The 24,670-nt window shown below is 44.2% G+C and overlaps 4 protein-coding genes across 6 annotated transcripts; 1 reads left to right on the top strand and 3 right to left on the bottom strand.

The window, feature by feature from the left end:
• Window positions 1-398: 398 nt before the first annotated feature.
• On the bottom strand, window positions 399-8,777 carry LOC128255999 (V-type proton ATPase 16 kDa proteolipid subunit c). 3 transcript variants are annotated; one of them, XM_052985979.1, is made up of 4 exons: window positions 8,619-8,777; window positions 7,686-7,797; window positions 2,882-3,071; window positions 399-2,824 (listed from the first exon to the last, which is right to left on the bottom strand). In XM_052985979.1, the coding sequence occupies exons 2-4, from the start codon at window positions 7,768-7,770 to the stop codon at window positions 2,620-2,622; spliced, it is 480 nt and encodes a 159-aa protein (XP_052841939.1). In that variant the 5' UTR covers window positions 7,771-7,797; window positions 8,619-8,777; the 3' UTR covers window positions 399-2,619. The 3 variants fall into 3 exon arrangements, with proteins under 3 accessions (XP_052841939.1, XP_052841940.1, XP_052841941.1); XM_052985980.1 differs by lacking the exon at window positions 8,619-8,777 and adding an exon at window positions 7,973-8,123; XM_052985981.1 differs by lacking the exon at window positions 8,619-8,777 and adding an exon at window positions 7,955-8,095.
• An 823-nt stretch (window positions 8,778-9,600) lies between these two features.
• LOC128255998 (heat shock protein 75 kDa, mitochondrial) lies at window positions 9,601-12,028 on the bottom strand. Its single transcript, XM_052985978.1, has 3 exons — window positions 11,781-12,028; window positions 9,936-11,703; window positions 9,601-9,876 (listed from the first exon to the last, which is right to left on the bottom strand). Exons 1-3 carry the CDS (start codon window positions 11,917-11,919, stop codon window positions 9,702-9,704), a joined length of 2,082 nt encoding a protein of 693 aa, XP_052841938.1. The 5' UTR covers window positions 11,920-12,028; the 3' UTR covers window positions 9,601-9,701.
• A 611-nt stretch (window positions 12,029-12,639) lies between these two features.
• On the top strand, window positions 12,640-18,952 carry LOC128255976 (AT-rich interactive domain-containing protein 2). Its single transcript, XM_052985935.1, has 4 exons — window positions 12,640-13,057; window positions 13,125-14,140; window positions 14,565-17,407; window positions 17,825-18,952. The coding sequence occupies exons 1-4, from the start codon at window positions 12,816-12,818 to the stop codon at window positions 18,836-18,838; spliced, it is 5,115 nt and encodes a 1,704-aa protein (XP_052841895.1). The 5' UTR covers window positions 12,640-12,815; the 3' UTR covers window positions 18,839-18,952.
• A 123-nt stretch (window positions 18,953-19,075) lies between these two features.
• Window positions 19,076-22,721, bottom strand: LOC128255977 (senecionine N-oxygenase). Its single transcript, XM_052985937.1, has 6 exons — window positions 22,499-22,721; window positions 22,275-22,437; window positions 22,027-22,216; window positions 21,684-21,855; window positions 20,159-20,697; window positions 19,076-19,348 (listed from the first exon to the last, which is right to left on the bottom strand). The coding sequence occupies exons 1-6, from the start codon at window positions 22,659-22,661 to the stop codon at window positions 19,169-19,171; spliced, it is 1,407 nt and encodes a 468-aa protein (XP_052841897.1). The 5' UTR covers window positions 22,662-22,721; the 3' UTR covers window positions 19,076-19,168.
• Window positions 22,722-24,670: the final 1,949 nt, after the last annotated feature.

The following is a 24,670-nucleotide window of genomic DNA, read 5'->3' as shown; positions in this document are numbered from 1 at the left end:
TAATAATTATGCTTATCAAATGACCAGAGAGGAAGATTTGTTCGACAAGGCTACAACTAGCCTTGTATTTGCACGACATTTATGAAATATTAATTAACATAATAAAAGTAAATGCCCTCAAAAACGACGACTTATTAATATGCCTAACACTTGTTTTTGCCAGTTGTTGGTCTTACTAATCTGTTTTATCGGTCGGATCCAAATCGTCTTTCTACATAAAAATAAAAAAATTATCTTCTTTTTCTAAATTTGTCAAAACTTGACACCATAGTAGAATATAGAAAGCTGTTATATTTACATTCTGGGAAAGTATTTCTTCTTGTATAGCTTTAATTAATAAGCACAACTAAAAATATGTATTTAATAGCACCACCCATAAATAATAAATAAAAACAAACTTTTTTTTTTGGAAATTAGAAATTACAATTTATTTCATACAATGTCTGTTGTTGTTGATGGTTGTTTACTTGCTTTATATGTTGTTTCGAATACACAGTTACAGTTTCTAAAACCTCGCCATCGATTACATGTACAGGTAGGTTGCTGATGTCGGTGCATGCAATTTAAGCAAATAACAATACGAATTCGTGACACAATAAGGATTCTCCTTACAGGTTCTTAAACACGTGGGCTGTGGGTTCCTTGAATTAACAATCGAATCACTCAGACTCTCCCCAGCCGGTCGTCGATGAGAACGCAACACGGGCGCTGCTGCATCGCGGTGGCGGATGGAGCGAGTCTGGGATTGATTGGATTCGATTGGCAAAGTCACATACTTATATACAAATGTGAATAACGTGCATTTCTGTTGTGGTCGCATTCTTGTGTGGGTCGGGAGGCGGCCGCAGGCGGAGCGACCCCAACTCCGGGAAGATGGCACCACCGCACGGGTTGAGCTCCTCCGCATTCTCAGCATCATGAATGCATCGGCGTCCAACGGGCGATGGAATGGGCTAGCTTCTCGGGCCGGGATCGTTCTGCTTGACGGGCCTCCCTTACAAATTGATGTTGTTATTTGTCTAATGCCAGTGTACATGTCGATCTGGTGTTGTTGGGTTCGGTTTTGATGTTGCTGCTTATAACTTCTAATTTGTTGGGATTTTACAATTTTTTTGTTGGATTTTTATCGTAGATTTCGTGTTGCTAATGCTGTTGTTGGTATGAGTTTCATTTGCAACATTCATCTACGCTTTTTCTGGGTTCTGCTTGCACGACTTTTGTTGTTGGTATTCTTGTTTGTTGGTTTATAATTTTGCTACTACAATTTCTTGTTAATATTTTATACATAATATATATTTTATATATATAATTTTTCTTTACTATACAATAACAGCGGAAAAATTGTGTGTTGTGGTTGTTGTTTTGCAGTATTTCGTTTTTTTCAGCTTGTCGCATTACATTCATACACTTGATTTGTATTGTTTCGTACGTTTTATAACAACTTTCTCATGTTAATATGTATAATTGTTTATGATTTCTTGATCTCGTTTTAATATATATATTTTGTATATATTATGTATATCAATACCGTAATTGTTTGTATTACCATCTTTTTCTTATCACAAAAAATCATAATTATATATATAATTTATTATTATTAATTTTTAATATATTATTCTTAGAATTGAACAATAATTAAAAATAAACATAGGACTTAGTTACATTTGTATGTGTGTGTGTGTGTTGGTTTTGTGTGTGTGTGTGTTTTTGAATGATTGCATGTAGTTGGTTTTCGCAGTTGACGTTAAAGTATTGCCATGCGTCTGCTTCCCGCCCAACGTCCAGCAACAACTCTCCAGCGGCCGCTGTTGTAAGCTTCCATCCCGCCCTCCGATCTTGGGGGCGGAGTGCGCCCAAACAGCGGACAGCAGACGAGAGCAGTACGTTTTTGCGCCAGATGGTCGCGGGCGGAAGCAATTATGATGTTGTTGCTGCTTGTTTGTTTTTTGTTGGTTTGGCCCTTTCGCTAAATTTGTTGATCTGATTTTGTTGCAGCCGCGTCAGGCTCAATGCAAATGTACAAAGTTTCTTCTGACAATTGTTGGTTGTTGATTTCTTTACAATTTTTTTCTTTTTGTTTAACGAACTTTACATATACACTAAACATTATTTAATAATAATAATGGAAAAAACAAATAACAAAGAGCACACAAATTTGTGGAGCGCAAAAATAATAAGTAAAAGAGAAGGATTTCTTGATATAGCAAAAATCATAATTATTACAACTTTATGAACTTAACGGCGAATTGTTTTCCTCGTGTTTAAGACTGATTTTGAACGGAAAATAACTAAGCTAAACCACGCGCCAGCAAGTCGAGGTTAACTGAGCAACAGGTGCAATTGGCGGCCAGCAAAGGGCAGTGCATGGCGGAAATTCTGCAGCCAGGAAGGACTGGTTTTGGTTGTTCTTGCTATGTACAAACGGCCCCGCATGTGTTGCCCCGCACACACACTGCTGTGGTCAATGTTGCATGTTGGAAGTTGCAATATTGCGTGTTGGTCGCTGGTTGGACACAATTTTACCTGCTTCTGTTGAAGCTGCTGCTCTTGATGTTGATGTTGTTGTTGATTGCTGGGCGCCGTTTGTCTATTTGTTGTTGTGTGTTTGCATTGATTGATTTATTTCGTGTACAGGTAAATGGCAACAATCAAGCCGTAGAGACCCAACACTTCGGCGAAGATGAGAATCAGGATCATGCCGACGAACAGTCTGGGTTGCTGTGCTGTGCCACGGACACCAGCGTCTCCCACTATGCCGATCGCAAAACCGGCTGCCAGGCCAGAGAAGCCCACCGCCAAACCGGCTCCCAAGTGAATGAAGCCCCTGCAGATCAACACTGTTAGTAAGTTCTATTGATTGGCGAATAGAGCTGATATCTACCTGTATAATGGGTACTTTGAGGGCTCTTCCAGGGCGCCGGCAATGAGCACAGCCACCACCAGGCCGTAAATGGCAATGATACCCGCCATGACCACAGGAATGATGGATTTCATGATCAGTTCAGGACGCATCACTGACATGGCAGCAATACCGGTACCAGACTTAGCAGTGCCATAAGCAGCGCCCAGAGCTACAAGAGAGATTTGAATAGATCATAACAATTTTAACATTTTAGTCAGTTACTTTCAAGTTAGCCATACTTTTTTTTGTTTTGAACATATTTGTGCGGCAAGTGGTTTCTAAAAATCAAACTAATACTTTCAAAGATATAACTTTAAAAAGTAAAGCCTAGTGCAGATATAACGATATTTAAGTCTGAAACCAGTAAACAAAATTCTAGTGGAGTTGTCGGCAAAGGGTTATTATCAGAGTATAAGTCTAAGGCATGATATGCCAAATTTTTTTTGAATTGAAAAAAAAAATATATTTACAACAATAAAAACTTAATTTTAAAGATTATCAAAATTTAAAGCTTATTAAACTCATTACAATTCAATACGCCCATGGCGATTAAGACGTGATCAAAATTAAAATCACACTTAATCTCCTTGGGGTTTATATGGTAATGTATATGTACTCAAGATTTTTCGAGATCAATACCAGTTAGATTTTTGCGTATGTATATGCAGATGAGGTGAAAATTCTTACTTCTTTATAACTTTTTTTTTTATTTTCCTGTTGAAAACAGATGCATTTATATTGTAAGGGCATAGGTAAATAATTCTATGTATCCTAAGTTGGTATTTTTTTTAACTCGAAGTTTCCATGCTAAAATTATACGAGTTGACTCTAGTTATGTGAAAATATTCAACTGGCTTTCCATAACATTATGTAACTTACTAATTGGCTAAGCATGTTAGCGATCCCAGCCGAATAAGTTTGGCTATCAATTGCTCCAACTCTGGCCGCGGGCGTAACAGTTAGCAGTCACATGATCGCCCATAACCGACGCTATTTGATGGAAAAAACCCCCCGTGAGTCCCCACCCGCAAAAGTGCCACTCATCGCTCAGAGTTGAGTTTCTGCTGGAGAGCAATACAAACTTGCTCCGCTCACATTGCGACATTCCGCTCTCCCTCAAATCGGCGAGTTTTAGTACTCGTTCTCTCAAAAAGTCAGGCAAATTTTGATAAGGCCAAGCTAAAGTTTACACAACAGGTAACGAACGAGGGGGGCAGGTGGATCAGATCGGTGTCAGTAGTAGTAGTGGGCTTACCCCAGTGGTGAGAGATTCTACATATTGTGTGTATTGATGGGGCATTAATTGAAGTACAAAACCAGTTTCAAATGACGGTCAACGGTTTGTTTGTTTGTGTGTGTGTACGTGAGAGGGCTGATAAATCGAATTAAATCGCACGCTCACACTCAAACATATGGGTGTATACAGAGTTGACGGAGCGGGAGAGCAAATATCCCCCATCATGTGATTTCATGTTAATTACTTATTTTCCGCCCCAAACCAAGATATGACTGATATTTAATCTACAGGAAGGGACGTAACTTTTGGATCGTATTTAAACCGCCCTGAATCTTCATAAATCAACATAACTTTGCTCAATGATTTCTGTCTACGTCACAGAATAGGAAAAGTGTTGGGAAATGGTATTGAAAAAAACCAGAACGAACTTGAATAAGCAATTTCTTATAGTCACAAAAGATATCCACGCGTCTAGCACGAACACAACGAAATCTATGAGGTCGAGGCTGTCGTCACAAACGCACACACACATTTCCACAAAAAATCGAACTCTCCGAGCCGCAAATACAGAAATAATGTAGTGCGTTTGTAGCCCGCATTTCTTGAAATGGCATTAGAAGAGCCGAAATTCATTGAGAAAAAAAAGAAAACGAGAGACTTACATAGGCTATTGACCTAGTACTTTTTCCCCTGGTTACAGCATGTGACAGAGAAGAACTTGAGTACAGACAATGTATGAACAACCAAGGGTTTGGTTACCAGCGGAGATACCCTTTTATGCCCTTTTATATGAACAAATGTAGAATATGAATCATTTTATATGATTATTGTGGTACTTTATTTTGTTATTAAACTGCTTCTTTCTTTTGTTTGGGCGAAAATCATGTGTGCAGCTGACAGGTGTGCCAGTGAGTACACACCGCGACTCTATCTGTATTTTTCTCTGGCATTGACTCTTTTTTCAGGTGTATTGGCGACGCATTCAAACTCACAAATATTAACTGAAAAAGCTCTAATGACATTGACTTGTTTCGCATTTCAAATGCTCCTGCTGTACATTTCAAGTATTGAAAAAAAAAAACCCAAAAATCGAGTATATGGCATTTATCAAGCGACAGACGGCATCGTAGACAAATCTGTGGGCGTGAACATAACAAGAAAAAAACAGGGAACCAAAATAAGAGGAAGACGCGGCAACAATATAAGAATAAGAGTCAACAACAACTGCCAGCACATTCGAAGATAATTATAAAATGGGGGAGATAGCGAGAGCTGACAAAACACAGCATCAAGTGAAACAAAAAATATTTCAACAAAACAAAAACAAATTGAAGGCGTCACAATTGAATGAGCAGAAAACGGAAAGAACAGAGGGAGAGAGATCTACAAAAATAGGGGCGCATTTTGATTAAAACAAGTAAGTCGGAAAGAAATGCAATATTGAAAATTTACCACTGCAGGTGTCTGTTTGTTTTGTTTAATTGTTCTTGCAAGGGAGAGGTATTCGGACGGAAAGCAGATATATGTATGTATAGATAAGATAAGATAAACCCTCCAGTCGATTCCAAGCTGTACCTTCGATACAGGGTGCCTAATGTTAAGGTCTGGCCGTTCATTGATTAAAATTCAATGCAACGGAATGGCATGCGCTTACAGACACACAGCATCCGAATTAGTTTGTATGCGATTGTGCCAAAGTCGGTATTACAACAGAGCGATTCGTGTGGGACTTTCAAAGTGATGTAAAATCGTCGTTAGGCTGCAAATTATGCTTTAACAATACCATTTTTACATAATTTACTAGGCTACTACTATTCTCTGTATATCTACTACTATTCTTGCTACTGCGATTGCGCAGGCAAACGTAAGAGTGTGTGTTTGAGTATGCTGGAGCTGGCTGTCCTTGTGTGATGGATTCCGTGGCAATTGGATATTTTTAGCCCACTGCGAGACGAGGATGTAGGCCAGGCCAGCATTCCAAGTGGCAAGTGCAGATAAACCGCAGCTCAAAGCAACGCCCATTGTTCGCAGTGCAGTGAGTCAGAGTGCTCGTCAGCGAAAAAAAAAATAACTGCAGTTGCCAGCCGAAAGAGTGTGGAAAAGCGGGAGCGAAACTCTCATTCTCTAGCACTCATGTGATCGTAAAACCGGCGTTGCCAGATCAGAGTCTCTGTTACTGTTGATAAAAATAAAATAAAAAGCTGAAAATTGATTTATGTTGTTGACTCAAATTGCATAAGCAGTTTTGAGTCAGATAACTTTATGTAGTTGATGATAATGGGCCAAGTAAACACAGCAGGAAAGCTGTGTTCTTGACTATCAAAACAGAGGGGGATGAGGGGTCAGGCGCAAATCACAAGACAAGTTACAGGGCATGACATAAGGATTGCGTCACAAGAAGGTTCAAATTAGTGAAAAGCGGTGTGGGCAGGCAGCCCAAAGTTGGCTCTCCTAAAGGGGAGCGCGTGCTGTTTTCTCATTAATGCCTTAAGTTCGTCTTGCGACACTCGCTTGGGTTCTTGCTATCTTATCTCAACCAAGTCAATTGGTAAATAAGCCACTTATCAGTAGGGTAACTGCTAATTTGTGGCCATGATAAGCAACTGGAAAAGATCGTCAGCCAGCCATGTGATGAGGACTGGAACTTTATTGATCATGCAGTTTACTAATTGGGCATGTGATTACCCGCACCTATGAAAAGATCTTATGTCTTTGGTCATAAGTTGTCAGCTGAGGTTGGAAATGAGTTATTTGGCATGTGGTTACAAACTTCGATTCCCTAGCCAAATCTGTTTAAAAATTGTACGGAAAATAAATGTTTTTATAAATGTCGTAGTTTTAGTTACAAAAGAGGATTTAACATTTTTTTTTTATAAGGTTTCTTGCATATTCTCCCATGCTTTAGCCAATAAGATAAGGAAAAAAAAACTTTAATATGGCAACACTTCCCCTCGGTCTTGTGACCGTTGTGAGAAAGGGAAAGCGCGTTTCATAAACTTCACCAAAAACAGTTACTGTTCTCGCACTCACACACAGGCACTCAATGCCATCAAGTGCGAGAGTGCGCAGCGCTCAAGAGAGCGATTGTGCTCTCGCTCTCCTCACAAGTGTGTGTGTGTGTGTGTGTGTATGAGTAATGCCGTTTTTAGCATGCTGAAAAGGCGAAATTTTCTTTTTCCAACTTTGCTACTGCGAAATAAAGGCAATTAAAATTGCAAAGTCTACAAGTTTTAAATAAAGAGGAATATTTTCTGTTTAAATGCCAGCTTACAAGCCCGAAGCCTGCTGAATTTGCTGCTGGTCACGAACACACATATGTATGAGCAACTTGCTCCCTTTGTGTAGGTTGGCCCGTATCCCTACACCATTTGCCTACACTTGCCGCTATTTCGCACTACTACCACCTACAAAGATACCCACACCCACACGGTGGCTCCACGCTCTTCTTCCTCTTCCACCTTTTACGCCACACAAAAATGTTCGATTTTTCACGGCATGGACATGGCATCCTTTATTTTAGAGGTCCGGGTTCCGATTAAAACTTACCCGAGAAGATGATGGCGGAGGCGGCGCCCATAACTCCGAAGAAGGGGCCATAGATGGGGTTGGTGCTGGTCACTTCAGTAGACATTTTGCTTTGTTTGTTGTGTTTTTTGAGCTACAAATGATCGAAAAAATCGAGATTTTAATTCGTTTTGCTGCTGCTGCTATTGCACTGTAGTTTTTGTTCGGCGTTTTGCACGGCTGAATGTTATGCGCGCTCGTTATATGTATGCGTTGCTTCGGTCGAAACAAAGTATTTTTATTATATGTACAATATATGTGCTATATACGTGGGGTGTTTTACGCTGCTCTGCGACCAATGCTGCTGCGACGACGAACGAATTGCGAGTGGCCGCTCACGAAATATACTTAAATATACTTTTAAATCGTGACCGCTCAAAGGGAGCGAGATACCAAAACTGGGAGAGAGCAAGCGAGAGGCGACTACTCGTTGGATTATTGGCTTTGCTTTGGTTGTGTGTGTGCATGTCATGTGCCTATATGCGTGAGAGAGTGAGCGCATGACAGAAGGGGCTCACATGAACGGAAAGTAAGCCCAATCGGCAATGCCAGCGGGCTGGAAAAATACACACGCACACACAATCACATGGAAGTTAATAAAAACTTCATTTTCTTGATTGTTGCAAAAGTAAAACTTTGCGAATTTCGCATGTTCTTAAGCAGCTTTTTAACTGAATCTTCCTTCGCCCTCCTCGCAAAACGAACACACGCAAGCGATCTCATTGCCATTGGCTGCGAGTTGCTTGCCTGTGTGTGTGTGTATGTCGTGGCAGAAAATATTGAACAATTTTTCTTGTCTGATTAAACTGTGTTTAAACTAAAGTTGTCGCAGCAGCATGTTTTATCGTCCAGAAACTTTTCGGCAGCGCGAGCCTCACATGACCGCCTATCTTTTTGATTATTTTTTTCACTCACGTGATTAGAAATCTAATTTAAAGCAATTCGCTGCTCTATGGGCCTTTTCGGGTTACTGCTGGCTTGCTGCTTAAAAGCGCGGATCGGATACTGAACGACAACGAGTTATTCTGCTTTGCTTTTATAAACTTTAGTCACGGGGGCGGATATCTGCGATATTTTGGGAAGCGTTGCCAGGAACCAAAAGTGAAAACTTTCCAAGAGTGTTGCCACTCGAAAAAAATACCAAAAAAAGAAAATACCGCTTTTCCACTCAAGTTTAAAAAGTAAGCATCACTACAACAGCTTTTTTTTTGTCGTTTTTTAACAAACGTTGGTAGTCTCCTCAAAGAACCCGTCACTCAACTTCATTAGCTTATGTTAATTGTCGTCCAAGTTGGCAAACGCCACGAAAATATTATGGATATCCTGCTGACTTATGTTCATGATTTTTAATTCGTTCGCTTGTATGCATAAACGAAAATTCAATAGAAAGCAATCCCAGATAAGCTGTTCATGTCATACACATGTCGGAGTTGCTAAATGCGCCAATGGAATCAGGATATTAGCCTAGGTATTTCAGTTTTGTCGGCAACTTCAATGAATGATGTATGGGCCCCGGTGGTATATATCAATGAATGGTATTTTTATACCGAAACCTGCCAAGTATTTGTTATCGGTAGTACAAGTTTTCTCATTTATTGATCATTGGAATTCGTATATCCATCTAGCTCGCACTTTCGTAAAATCGCAGCCTGGTCAAAAATTGCTCTAATGAAGGCCATTAAGAACCAATAAGAAAATATCAAATTGTTTAAAAATAAATTCTAGTTATTTGATAGTAGGGCCATTTAAGTTTTAAAACTTGAAAAAGTTCTAACGTTCTGACTGAACGTTATGGCATTCATAATTTTTTTTCTAAACCAAATTATTTTGACTAATTTTTTTGGTAACTGATAGAAAATACTATATCATTAATATTTTTCCAGGGCCAAAAAAAACCTTGTGTCTAATGTTACAACTATTTCAAAAGATTTTATTAAACTAATTATACATATTAACATAACATAGTCGGTAGATTTACACTTGGCCCGGCCGTGAATCCTAGTATTTCTCCAGCGCCCGTGAAAGCAGCGAGTTCATGTTGGTCAGAAGCATGCGGGGATCCTCTGCGAGACCAGCGCCCACCATGGCGTTTGCGAAGAGCTGCTTGGCGATCAGTTGGGCAAGATCCTTTTCGGTCTCGCGCAGCTTGTTCAGTTTCTTGATGATGGGGTGCCTGGAAAGGAGTGAAGTTGGGCTTAAAATCAAGCACGCAAGAATAATAGCTCTACTCACTTCGGGTTGATCTCCAGCTCTGGCTGCAGCAGGGCAAATCGGTTCTCTTCGGGCACCTGGTGACTCTGGGTCCGGATAAAATGTCGAGCGGCAGCCATCTCCTCCACAGTGATGACACATGGATGGGTGTCCAGGCGGGAAGTAGCTTTTACCTTTATCACCTGACCCTTTAGCTCCTCCTCGAGCCAGGGAATCAAGCTATCCAGCTCTGAGCGCAGCAGGCTCCCTTCGCCATAGTCGGTGGCCGCCGCCGACTCCTTGGACTCCTCGCGCATTTCCTTCTCCACGGAAACGAGCTTCTTGCTCTTGAACTTACCTAGCTGCATGAGTACCAGCTCATCGTAAGGTTCATAGCAGAAGAGCACCAGCTCGTTCCGCTTTTTCAGGCTCTCGTAGTAGGGCGATGATTCGGCCAGAACGCGGTTGGGCGCCGCCAGGTAGTAGATATTTTGCTGGTCAGCGGGTACGCTGTTGTAGTACTCGTCCAAAGACATGCGACCACTGGAGGTTTCCGACTTGGAGGACTCAAATCGTAGAAGCTTTGCAATTTCCTCCTTTTCGCCCGCATCGTTGGAGGTTACGATGCCCTCTTTTAGGAAGAGACCGTAGTCGCGGTAGAAGGACTCGTACTCCTCCGGCTGCTTTTTGGAACGCTCCTGCAGGAAACGGATGACACGGGTGGTTATCACGCTGGACAGTTTGCGGATTAGACTGCTGTTTTGGAGTAGCTCGCGGCTCAGGTTAAGTGGAATGTCCTCCGAGTCGACGACGCCCTTAACGAAGCGCAGCCACTTGGGCAAGAGGTGCTCGGTCTTGGACTGGATCAGAACCTTTCTCGTGTATAACGCAACTCCGGTGTTTCCGTCTCGGGACATTTCGAATAAGCCTGGCTTTCCCTCTGGAAAGTAGAGCAGTGCGTGGATGCTCAAAGGCACGTCGGCATTGTAGTGCAACGTGAAGCGCGGAACATCAAAACTGTTGCTAATGAAGCGGTAGAAGTCGTGGTGCTGCTCCTTGCTGATGCTCTGAGGCTCCAACAGCCACAGAGGCTTGATCTCGTTGGCCTGCTTTCCGTTTAGCAAAATGGGCGAGCCCACAAAGTTGCTGTACTTCTTGATCACAGACTGTATCCGCTCCTCGTCCGCGTACTCTCGGCAGTCGGTCTTTAAGTGCAGCACAATCCGCGTGCCTAGTTCAACATCCGGGACTTCCTCGATCTCATAGGAACCGCTGCCATCCGTTGACCACCGCAAGCCTGGGGCATCCGGCGTGGCCGCTCTGGTGAACACTTCCACCTTGTTGGCCACGATGAAGGACGAGTAAAAGCCCACGCCGAACTGGCCGATGATGTTGGAAGAAGCTTCTGAGGTGGCTGCCTGCTGATTGCCCTTCATCTGCTCCAAGAACTGTTTCGAGCCGCTGCGTGCGATGGTGCCCAGGTTGCTGACCAGCTCCTCCTTGGTCATGCCAATGCCCGTGTCCTGGACGATCAGCTGCATCTGCGGCTTGTCGGTGGTGATGCGAATCTCCAGCGGCCGGTCCTTGCCAGCCAGATTCTCGCCTCCGGCGCTCAGAGAGGTGTACCTGAATTTCTCTAGCGCATCGCTGGCATTGGAGATAAGCTCGCGCACAAAGACTTCGTGATCGGAGTACAGGGATCGGGCCACGATGTCCAGTAGCTGGCGGGTCTCAGCCTGGAACTCGTGCTTGTCCACCACCGACTCAGACGCCTTCTTGGTCTCCGTGGAGAAGCGACGGGGCGCGAGGGCTGCAAATAGATCGATTGATGTTATGTAAACGTTAGATTCCCTACGGATGAACAGCAGGTTCGGTTAAGAGGCTTACCGGCCGGCGATCGCTGAGATCCCATGGCGAGGGCGAGATTAGGAGCTGCTGTGGCGGATCGGTGGCTCTGCCTCAGAGCTTGGGCAAAGCGGCTGAAGCGGCACGCCTGACCCAGCACACCCATTGCTCGGACTGACATCTTGCGGACTCTTGTTACTTTTGTTTTGGCCAACCGAAATGTTATCCAACTACGAAGTTTGTTCCAGCGCACATGTGTGCCTTTGCCAAAAAAAAAATCGATAGCAAGTATTCGATAACGCTTAAAAATAAATTCGCCTAGTGCTACCCTTCCTCTCAAATGAAAAAAATTCGTTGTAAAAATGACTCGAAACAATTTAGATTTTTTAAACATTTTAAACATATAAATAAGATAAATATTATATAAAAAAATATATAAATCCAATCGAAATTCTAATTGGCCTATAGGGTGTTCCTATTTGTAACACGGGAAAAATTTATATTTTTTAAAAATTTTAGACATATAAATAATATAATCACTGATCAGTGATGGATCAGTAACCAGTGATCAAGTTTGTTCTGCAGAACGCTTATGATACATTACGCATTAATTAATTAATTTTTGCTTGTTTTCTTTGTTCTTTATTTTTGTTTTGTTTACATTCTGATTTTTCATCTTATTCTTTTCGATATTTACACCATCGATATAGGCTAGCAGATATGTATCATGCATAAAAAAGGTAGCGTATTATTTTTACGCTCCTTTTTGGCTGAGCATGATGGAAGAATCATACGCGTTCAGAAGAACTATCGATAGAAATCCATCAACCCGCGAAACAGCTGTGTACTTCATTAAACATTTAAATGGGAAACATCGATTGTTTCTAATCTATCGATAGAAGTGCCCACTGTTGACTTGACAACCCTGCTCGCGAATGCAACTCTGCTAAAGCGTCGCGTTGTAATTTTTGTTGAGTTTTTTAAACTAATTTTAATTTGCATTTGCGTGTCTTACTAATTAGAAATGTGTTAAGTGTTCCGTTCCACATCCGCGAAACAAGCCGAATAGATTCGAGAATGAGTGCCTCCACCATCGACAGTGTGCGGGTGTTGCTGCAGTCGCTGCCAGCTGCCGCCGCAAACAGCGGCTCTCAGCCGGGCGATCAGCAGACGCCGGCAAAGATTGCGCCTTTAGGTACGCCACTGCGCGCCAGGAATCCCAGCCAGCTCCAGTTGCTCCCGGAGAAGGTCGAGGAGAAGCCAGTGTCGCCTCCGGAGGAGTTTTGGAGGGATCTGCAGCAGTTTCACGAGCGACGGGGGTAAGTCCTGAAGCTGCCGCCCTGTTATTTGAGCTCCCCTAACCCACTTCCTCCTCCTCTCAAACAGCACTCCACTGACGCAGCCGGCCAGGATCAGCGGCAAACAGGTCGACCTCTACAAGCTGTACAACGAGGTCACCGAACGCGGCGGCTTTAATAAGGTTAACATGCGGGACGAGTGGGACGAGGTGTACAGCGCTATGGAGACGCTGCGTGAGCGCTGTGTGAATGGCACGGCGGGCATCAAGCACATCTACAGACGCTATCTGGACAAGTACGAGCGCCTGAACTTCTTTGGCGAGGATCCGGACAAGATGGAGGCTCTGGAGGCGGCCATCGAGAACGCGGAAATGGGCGGAGGGCGGTCGCGGTCTCGGTTTTTGGCCGGTGCAGGCGGTGGCCTGGGCAGCATATTTGGCTCGGCGCACTCCACGCTGCCGGCGGTGCCGATGGCATACAACCAGCGCCAGCACTCGGTCAACGTGGAGCGGCGACGGCAGTACAAGATGTCCACGCAGCTGCACCGCCACAGCAGCTACGAGAAGCTCCTGTTGTCCCTCCTGTCCCCGCTGCCCAATGAGCAGGACTTTGCCATTAATGTGTGCACCCTGATGGCCAACGAGGTGCGCCACACGCTGCAGCTGTCTGAGTGCCCCAAACTGCTGGACGTGCTGTTGGCCCACCTGGGCGTCTACGCCGACTTTACCATGCGCCAACTGTTCCAGCACAGCTATGCCGAAGTGCGACATCATTCGCAGCTCAGCTTTTGGCGCGACCTACTGCACGACAGGCCACAGATCCTAGAGCTCTACACGGATGAGCAGGCCTGGCTGGATAACGGCCTGATAAGCAAGGAGGACAGGGAGAACTCTGCCGCTCGCAGTGAACTGCTGGCGGCCTGCGACGAGTTGGACTTTCTTAACCTACGCCGCAGCAACGGGACAGATGAGCGCATGGGGCAGCGTGTGCTCCAGATTGTCCAGCTTATGCGAGCACTAAGTTTCCACCAGGAGAACCACGCCCTCCTGGCCTCCAACCGCACGTTGTGGCGATACCTGGTGATGGGCGCGAACGTTCGATGGAGTAAGTACAACGTTTATTTAAACATACCCACGAAAATGTTTTGCTTCATCAGTCTGACCATCGCAACCGAGGACAGACTTTGAAAAAAAAAAAATTGTATTAAGTTAAATCAAAAGGTCAAAATAACAAGCTAAATTTATATATAACAAAATACTGCAAAACAATTTATCTTAAATGTAAAAATTTTGCTAACCTTGCATTCCGAAAATGGATAAGTGAGTTTCCCGATGCAAAAGTATTTGAACGGAAATGTCTTATTCACTGCGTTACAACCCTTCAAATTGAAACAACAGACATTTTTTAAAAGTTTTCTGGAAACTACTGTTAAAAATAAATTATTTATGCAAAAAATCTTTCCTAAACAATGCATGTAATAAAATTATTAAAAAGAATTCGTTGACTAAAATATGTTTCTCTTCACTAGGCAACATCCATATTCAGGCCTTGGAGACGGCCGGCAACCTGGCTCATCAGTTTGAACTGCTCGATCCAACTACTGACGAGCTGTCGCGGAATCTGCTGGCCACCCTCTGCGAGGGTGTTGACTCCAACGACCGGGCCGTGATCATAAGCTGTCTGGAGATCCTTTACAAGCTCTGCGGCCGGGAGGGCAACTCTCAGCACATCAACCGTTGCCTTGGCTTGGATTTTTACCAGCGCGCCATGCTGCTGCTCTCGCTCACGGACGTAATGCTTCTCATCTTTACCCTGGAGGCAGTATACGCGCTTAGTTCGCTGGGCGCACGTCCCTGTTCGATGCTGATGCAAGTGCGGGGCCTAATGGACCAGCTGGTGGCCCTGATCACCGTGGAGGCGCAGACGTATGGCGCGGATGGCTGCATACTCATGCGGGTGGTGGAGGTTGTGCCTGGCAATATGATCGCCTCGCTGGCTCAGAACATGCCCGCCATGCAGGCTCCCGCGGCGGCAGCTTCTATCACGACACTTCCATCGTCCCTTCAGGTGGCCGTGAAGCCGCCAGCAGTTTTGCCCACGCCCACGCCCGCCCAGACACAGGTGCTCCTGCCACAGGGGGAACAGCAGGCCTTGGTAACGGTTCCGATTCCCGGACTACCAGTGCCCAGTCTGCCACAAGTTCATTTACCCGTACCCAGTCTGCCGCAGGTTCAATTGCCACCGATCGCAGCCACCGTGACCCTTCCAACGCTGCCCACCGTCTCACAGAGTTTCACCCACGAAGACGAACAATACGCGCTGGCCTGGTTGGGAGCTACCTACGAGCGGGCGGGAATGAGCAACGACCTACGCGTGGAACAGGCGGAGCTATACAGAATCTACCTCTCTCATTGCCAGAAGGCGGGCAAGCTTTCGGTGGTCAATCACATGCAGTTCCCACGTCTGGTTCGGCTTATATTCAACCAAACGGTGGGGCCGGTGATTGTTCGACAGCTTGATGGCACGGAGCTACCCGGGACGTACTATGTCGGCATTCGGATGCGAGCTCAGCCGCTGGCTATGCAACAGAGGACCGCTCCCAACATTGTTCCTGCCAAAAAGGAGACTCCGATTTTGCCCAAGCCGCCGCCAAGTGATCCCGCACCGTCGGAGGTGGTGGCTGAGGAAAGGGTACCTTCTTCTGTCACACCACCACCCAGCTCCTCGCTGATTAAAAGCCTCCTGGCCAATAAGGTCACTGAGCGCCAGCAGAAGCAAAAGGCCCAGGCTCAGACGCCGCAGCCGCCAGCCCTGGTGGCCACCACTGCGTCGTCCACAAATGCCACGCAACCCATTAAGGTGACTTCGACGGCTATCAGCGCCTTTGTGAATAACCCGCTGATGCAGCACACACCGGTGAAGGTGGGCCAGACCACCATTAAGCCGCTGCACCCCCAGATGGCCATCGAAAAGAAGCCAATCACGGACTCCGCTCCGCCACCCCTCGCCCCGCTGAGTGGGGCAAACGTGGTGACCAAGGACGCCAGCGGGCGCACCCTCATCATCGCAGCGGCCGCTGCCAAACGCAAATTAACCATCGACGAGGAACAAAACAAGCGTCTGGCTTTGGATGCCGCCGCCAGCAGCTCTAGCTCAACTTCATCTTCAGCCGGCAAGGAGGAGGCACAGGTGACGCCCTCGAAGAACGCTGCCAACCTCTATGCGGATCTGGCGGCTTCTATTCTGGAGGATGAGGACATGGACGACGTTCCTCCGCTAGCCAAATCGAGTCAGGAGCAACCCCAGCAGCAGTCCCAGCAACAGCAGCAGCAGCAGCTCCAACTAATTCCGGCCAAAGTGCAGCCCGCCCAGCGACAGCTGGTCTTTCCCGGTAGCGGTATCGTTTCTCCAGCTCCGCCTCCGCAACTCAAACTGGCCACCACTGCCACCATCAAGACGGATCAGGGCCTGCAAACGGTGCCGGTGATACTGCAGCCCAAGAGCACGATGGAGGCAACGCCAGCGCCGCAGACACAGTATGTACTGGCCACCAATCAGCAAGGCCAAACGTATCTGGTGGCCCAGCAAACGCAGCCATCGCTTCCACCGTCCACCCAGTCAGCTCCTCCCACGCTGCTGGTTACGCAAACGCCACAACAACAGACCAAGACCATAATCATCCTGCAGCAGCCAGGAGGTGTCTCCGCCGCCAGTGTGACGGGCACGCAGAAAATGATAATGACGACAGCGCAGGGCCAGCAGGTCTTGGTCACCACCACCACAGCTCCCCAACTGGCCCAGCCACGTACTGCCACGCCCCAGCAGCAAATCTTTATCGCCCCCCAGCGACCGGTGCCGGCGTTGGGCGCTGGTCAAATGTCTCCCTCGTTGCTGTCGCAGCTAAACCAGATCCCGGCCACCATCAAGCTGCACCAGCCGCAACCACAGCCCCAGCTCGTCTCGCCGCAATTGGCACCCCAGCAGCGCCTGGTGGCCACTAAGGCAGGCGCTTCATTGCCCATTCCGCAGCTCCAACAGCACCAGTCCATCATCCAGCAGCACATAATCTCCGGCCCATCCACACCGACTACCGCTGGACCTGGACCTGGAGCTGGCCCGGTCGCGGGCGAAAAGAGGCAGGTGATTCTAGGCGGCATCAAGGAGACCACGCTCATCACCCAGACCCCGGCCACGGCGGCTCCCCTACAGCAAAGCCAGCTCAATTCGCAGACGATCATCACCACACAGCCGCCCAGTAGCACAGCTACCGTCGGTGGCGTGGCCCTTCAGCAGCAGCAGCACATCCGATCCGTGATGGAGCAGCAGCAGCAACATCATCCTTCCATCATTCAACAAAAGATCACCATGCCAGTAAGTTGTCGATAGGCCTGAAGTTCTTAACATTTATTAGTTTTGGAGGGCAGTTTAGTTTTCAATGTTTTATTAGAATCACTTTGGTCAGGATGGAATTTCTCGGCCTTTTACGGTTAAACAAATCTAGGATTTAAGCCAAATATAGGCATGTTTAACTAATTCATTATAAGATCATCATTGTCTGCTCTTGAAACATACTCGCCCAGCTTATTGAATTTACCAACAATATTCAAATATGTATAATGCATTATTATAATTTTGGTTGTCCGTTCGTCTGTCTTTTTTAACACCTGGATCCCTGTTTAAGTAGTGAAAAGTATTATATGTTAATGTAAACTATTAATGTATTATTATTATCTGAAACTTACAATTATTTGCGATAGTTCTATACTAATTCGTATGCTTTTTTTTCAGATTTCCGAAGCGGCAAAGCCGAAAGTTGTGGCCGTTTCTGCATCAGGAACTCCGACGAGCTCAGCACTCCTCGCTAAGAAGCCATTGCAGCCGCAGCCTGCTCAAGCTTCAAGCGGAAAGCCATCGGTTACCCAGGCTGTAGTAGTGACGCCGTCAAGTACCTGTGATTCGGTAGAAGGGGGCAAAGCAATTGTGGCATCCATTAGCGAGTCCAAGCCAGCAGAGCACCCGGTGGCGGCGGCTCAGGCGTCCGTTGCATCAGCTGTGGTAACCACCGCTCCCAGCAGCAGTGGTTTGGTAGTCACCCAAAGCGTTTATGCTGCACCTGCTCCGAATGGCAGTCCAACGCCCTCCGCAGTGCCCGTGGACGCGAACTGGCTATTCATCTGCGACTGGCGCAACTGTCCTCGCAGGAAGTTCAAGTCTCTGAACGAGCTGAAGTACCACGTGTGCAATGTCCACTGTCCGGATCACCTGGACTCGGACGCCGATATCTACTGTCAATGGGGCAGTGGACCCACCTTCTGCGACAACAGAGCGCGGAAGCGTTACTCACTAATGACGCACCTGATCGACCGCCACCTGACCATGGAGAATTTGCGCGCCAGTGTGCAAAGACGCTTGGCAACCGGCATTCACAATGTGGCGCCCACGCAGCCACCCGTCACCATAGTGCGCAACGAGGGCCACGCCCAACGACTGGCGGGCAGCGCTTCTGGTCCATCTGCGGGTCCTGCTCCTGCGGCTCCTGTTGTGGGCAGCGCAGCAATGCAAGCCATGAACCGGCACACGACCGATTACACAAACTCCAAGGAGCTGTTGGACGAAAACGAGGGTCCAGTCACCAAGAGCATCCGACTGACGGCGGCGCTCATCATACGCAACCTGGTCACCTACTCGGCCACAGCCAAGCGAACTTTAAAGCGCTATGAGCCCCACCTGGCTAATGTGGCCTTAAGCAATGTGGAGGCCAGCGGAGTGCTTTCCCACATCATGTATGAGCTTAGCCAGTAGCCAATACAAGCTTCTGCCGCTGCCCATCAAAACTAATTATTAAACTGACCTGTAATAACGACACTATAAAATGTGAAGAAACTAACAATACCTTATTTGTCTAAAAAAAATTTGAACCTTTCCATATGAAAATGAAAAGGGGCAAGATAAGGGAAATGGGTTAAGCGGTTTTAATGGATTTCATTCATACTTGGTCCAAGGTTCAGAAATATGGTAACCAGATTTGTTCCACAATAGTTTAAAAATTTATTGAAGGTTTATTGAGTTATTTTTTGATAGACTTAAATTCCTATTCGACTAACATATAGTTTAAGTAGACGAAGAAACTGGTCATGCAGTAGCTTTTCCGTTTTTCAAAAAGTTGTCATCGTCCACGATCGTATAGCGGTTACTTCTGTACGTATCCAACTCAAAAATGTACTTCTTGCCACAGTCCTTCATCAGCTTGTGGATGACCGGTTTGATGTTTTCGATGCCAGCGATCCTTGCCAGTTCATTGTAGTAAACAAACTAAAAGCACAAAGAATTAGTAAAACAAAAAAGTATGTTCTAGTCGAGTGATCCGACTACTGCAAATCCGGTACTCCATGCCTTTTATAAAATATGTCAACATTTGCCAAAATAAATCCCAAAAAACCCCTCTTAATGTAAGAAAAAGAGTATACTTAAAAAAATATATATCTTAAGACTTAAGGTCTGAGCTAATTTGTTTGAAATAAACCTTCTCAGAAATTAATTCAAAATCTGGGTTACCGCCTGAATTGTTGATGAATTTTGAAAGTTTTCAGAGGTAAGCAGCAAACTCTTTCCGGCATCCGATTTCAAAGTGATATATCTTTTTAAGTCTTGTAGCTTAAGTCTCTAAAACTCTACATTTAAATTTTATTTTAAAATTTTGAGTTATGTTTACGATTTAACTCTTTAATCAATTTCCAAAAAATAGAATTCCGGAAAAGTGACCAAAAACCCACAATGTTAATTCTATAACTTTTCTTTCTTTCTTAAAAGTCTTGTGGCTTAGTTTAAGTCTTGGTTTATAATTTCGGTCCGATTTCCTTAATTTCCGAATTATTTCAGTCAAATTCCAACTGAAAGTCAAACCCCAGGAAACTCTTTCACTCTACAAAATATAGCAAAAACTTCAAGATTCTTAGCAATGATAAGATATCTGGTTGTAGCTAACCGTCAAGAAAAAATGTTGAAATATTTTTTAAAATTTCCGCTAAACTTTTGCATAAATACAAACTAATGGATTACTTGGGGGGAACTAGGTTACAAGCACCGGATATAAAAATATGTGTACAACAACTAAATAATCACCTGTCGTTCGCCCATCTGATGTGCCTTCTTGTGGTTGTGGACGCCGCAGCCCCATCTCTCCCCGATTTCCTGTTCCAGCTCGGCGATCATCTCCTCGCGGGAGGGGAACTCCCGCTGGCCCGTAAAGAACTTCAGCGTGAAGCGCACCTGCATGTCGAAGATGTGGGTGGGGATCACGTTGAATGGCAGCCCAACAAAGGCCATGGTCGGGTGATTGATGTTGATGCAGTGCTTCCAAAGAGGTTGCACGAAGTTGTCTATCACCTGGACACCCACATCAGTGCTCAGGCAGGGGAATGTGTACTTGTAGCCGGTGCAGAACATCACGTGGTCGAAGCTTTCCGCACTGCCGTCCGTGAATACGGCTCCATCCCGGGTGAAACGTTGCACGTCCGGCTTCTGTGTGACATTGCCCATGAAAGCTGTGTTGGGGGTCTGGGGCAGGTGGTGGCTCAGGAACACATGTTTGGCGGCGACACGGACGTGGTTGGTGATGTCCATTCCGCTGGGACCAGCACCAATGATCAAAACACGCTCGTCTGCAATAAGATTGGGTAAGACGAACACAAGATGGGTTAAAGTTCATTTTGTTTTGAATTTAAAATTACTTAATTAAGAGGAATAGGCTATGCATAAAAAGCTGTGAATTAGTCATGTTCTAAAAAGCGACTACTTATTATGATTTTAAAATAAACTTAATAAGTTTCATTAAATTTTTTTTTGAGCAAAAAGTTTTAATTTGAGTAAAAAAAAATAAAAACCGTATAAAATTTTGATGAATTATTATTAATATTTAAATCATTTAATTAGTTTGAAATTTATTTTGCTCAAAAATAATTATTATTTTCATTGGTTTTCTAAAAATATTTATTATTCTTATTCTCTTATTATTTAGTGACTTTTTCAATTTATTTAAAAAAAAAAAATAATTCTATACCGCTTTAATTGGTTTTAAAAGTGCATACTTATATGGGCAAGTCCTTGAAAGGTTTAAAGGTTTGTTGATATAGAGTAGTAAAATAAAAAATTTAAATTATTAAGCAATTGCAAAATCAAAAAAAAAATTCGATAAAGCCAAGAGGGCATAACATATATTAATAAGTAACCTAATTTAAATTAAAATTCTATACAAATAATTTCACTTCATAATATAAAGAAAAATTTGTTAAAAACACTCCATAAGTTTAGAATTGTGTCAATATTGCTTTGCTTTTCTATTGAATCCTTTCGCAGAACTTCGCTAAGGTTTAATCAATAAAATTGGCGTCTGCAGATCAACCAATGTGCTCGCTATCACTAAAGACGCACGTGGGAAGCGCGCTCTGAATTAGCACAGACCCACAACACTTGTTATTATTATTATTATGTCACTCGGCCGTCAACAATATTATCTGCCGACGAGAGTGCTCCAATTTTTTTATGGGAATAACAGAAGTGGGACTCTGACCAGACGACGATGGTTGCCAAGTCTGCTGTTTTGGCCATCATGATTTAGGGGACTAAGGTAGTGGGGTTCTTATCTCACCCTTGAACTTATCTGCCTTCCGGTACAGGTGGCTGTGCATCTTCTTGCCCTCGAACAGATCCCATCCCTCCACCTCCGGTATGTCCGGTTCCGTGTAGTGTCCGTTGCAGACATACACGAAATCGTAGTAGACCGGGTCGCAGGTATCCGTGCTGTGGTCCCACACATAGACCTGCAATTGTTTGGAGGAAGGCCCCCGTAATATCGATCAGTATTTCATCAGTCATGTTGTAAGATCCGTATGAGCGGGGGAAAAACAAAACAAAAACAAAGTCGCAGTGATTGAGACACCAAAAAAACTGGTTCGAAAATAAGTAAGTAAGCAAGTGACGTCGCTACCAACCTCCCAGTCGTCCAAGCGAGGACGCACTCTTATCACCTCGTGCTGGAGCTTGATGTGGGGCTTCAGCTTGAAGTGTTCCGCATAGGAGCGCAGAAATTCCAGCACCTGATTGGAGGTGATGAAGGACTCGGCGATGTCGTCGGGGTACGAGTAGTCCGGATAACCCATGACCTCCTTGGGCAGATTGGTTCTGAAATCAGGTCAACAATCAGGCCCCATTCCGCATCATTAATCACCATATCGCTTACCGTAATCCCTCGTACATGCTGCTGTGCACCTCGTCGTACTCGTCCTTGGGCATTTTCTCGGAGAATATCCAGGTTCCTCCGATTTCGGTTCCTCGCTCGTAGGCCACTGCATCCAAACCCGCTTCCAGTGAGTTCTTCAGGGCACACAGACCGGCTGTGCCAGCTGAAATTCAGATTTTCCTCATACGTTTCAATCGGCTCATTAGAGAAGATTCGAACATTACCTCCTATTACGCAAACGCGACGCTTCTGGTCCATTGAGGTTTTCATCATTTTCGAATTCCCGATTGTTGGCAGGGCTTCGAAATCGCTTGTCTTCTGGGTAACGACTGACCAACGACTAACCGAGGGGCTCGAGCTTCCACAGATATAGACCCTACAAAGCATTGCGATGTGCGCTACAGTCGAGTGTAGTAGTTGTTTGCATGCTCGGCACAACTGAGGAGTTGATTCCCGGATATGAGTGTAGGGAACACATGGGTTTGTATAATTTTCAATGGAAGGGGACTTCACGGGGCGACTTAACCCGACGTCCACAGCCTTATCACTTGCGGTCGCCGGTGATATAATAGCGACGTCGGCGTTGGCATCGGTCGTTCTGTAAGCGTCTGGAATCCGCAGTCAACAAATCGGAATTACAGTAAAACCTAACTATCTCGAACACATCACAAATATACTTATTTAATTGCGTACCTACCTGTTAACCGTTCCCACCTCGTTCACCATCTACAGTCAACAGAAACGCTCTTAATAAAAATTTGTATTTCAAGCCAAAAGAGCTGGCAAGATATACATTACTGCACTGTAAAAATGGTTTTACGTTTTTGAAAATGTAAAAGAGCATAGAAATTTAAATAAAGCTGAATAAATTAACTAAATGTTAGATATAGAAAATGGGATAGCAAAACACCTATCCATTATATGGAGGTATTTGAAGGTGGTGTTTCAGTCCCGACTGAACTCTTAGAAAATAAATAAATTGATAGTATTGAACAACCACCATTTATGAAGTATTTAAGTAAACTTTTGAAATAGTAACTTAAGAAATAGTAATATATAACGAATAAATATAGCTAATATGTTAAATTTGTATCTTTCTCAGTTTATGTGACTTTAAAACAAAAATGTTAGTAATAATTTGTACAGTTTTACAAGACTAGAATCAAAAGCTTTTGTATATGTACATAGCTTTGAACTTTTACCTGTTTTTGTTGTAAGAATTGTGACTGTTAACCACAAACATCTGGCTGCTGGGCGATATTGAATCCCGAACTCATGAACGCATGAACTGATAGCACTATCAATTGAGATTTGGCGAAGATTTATACCCATACCCCCTTCCCGGAGTCACTGTGTCAATTCAGTTTAACAGCCTATTTGAGTTTTTAATTATCAGCTGTCGACACAACGACAACGAACGTGTATTGAATATCATCAGCGAAAGGCAAATAATTAATTTTATTTAATTACAAAAACACTGCCGGGGCTACAATGTAGCAGGCCACTGCGAAGCCTACGGAAAATTCCTTGCTGGGGGGTGTGTGTGGAGGTTCTTAAATATGGGTGTGAGGAAGCCAAGTAATAGATGTAGTTAGGCTGTGATAATGGAATAGATTGGGCCTACACTTGACTGGAAGCGACTTCAACATAAGCATGCTTTGACAGCTCTTTGATGTTAGTCAAGATTATTTTGATTTTGCACTGGAGTGCTTAACCAATCAGGCCAGTTTGATCGCGCCTTAAAATATTTGCTATGCAAATAATGGAAGAGCTATTTTCCCCTACATAAGATGAAACGGAAACAAAAAACATTAAGAACTAATCGTCAGGGACTTATTATTTTTAATTTTCCAGATTAAGAAATGAGTCACTTCAAATAGAGGTAAAAAAATTAATAATACCCACCAGTTCCATTTTGGATGATCTATGCAAATCTACGGTAATTATCTTTTAAAGAGATTATATCATATTATATGTATATATATATTCATATATATATTTTTATATTGTTGTTATACGCTTGCAGCGAATATTATAATTTTGGTGAAAAGTTTTCAACGCAGCGGAGGCAAATTGTACGACTATTTAAAATGTACACATTTAATTTGTTGATCGTGTTCCCCATAAGGGCCGATCTAGTTGGATGAAACTTCGTCATTTATTGCAGGACATTTGTAGACGAACTTAAGTTTATTTTAAATTTTAATTTTTTGTTTTAAGAAAATTGACTTCAAATTTTAAAATCCCTTTTTCCTAACGAAATAAATTTCTAAGGCCAAATAAAACCGTAAAATTGAAAACCAGCCTCAATGGAAGTAACTTGTCATCCTACATTCAGTTTCTCCTTTATTTATGGTTCCTTAATAATAGACTACTCATAAATGACTACTCATAAA

Source organism: Drosophila gunungcola, assembly GCF_025200985.1.
Source record: "Drosophila gunungcola strain Sukarami chromosome 2R unlocalized genomic scaffold, Dgunungcola_SK_2 000012F, whole genome shotgun sequence".
Lineage (NCBI taxonomy): Eukaryota > Metazoa > Arthropoda > Insecta > Diptera > Drosophilidae > Drosophila > Drosophila gunungcola.
This window is presented reverse-complemented; position numbering and strand designations above follow the sequence as displayed.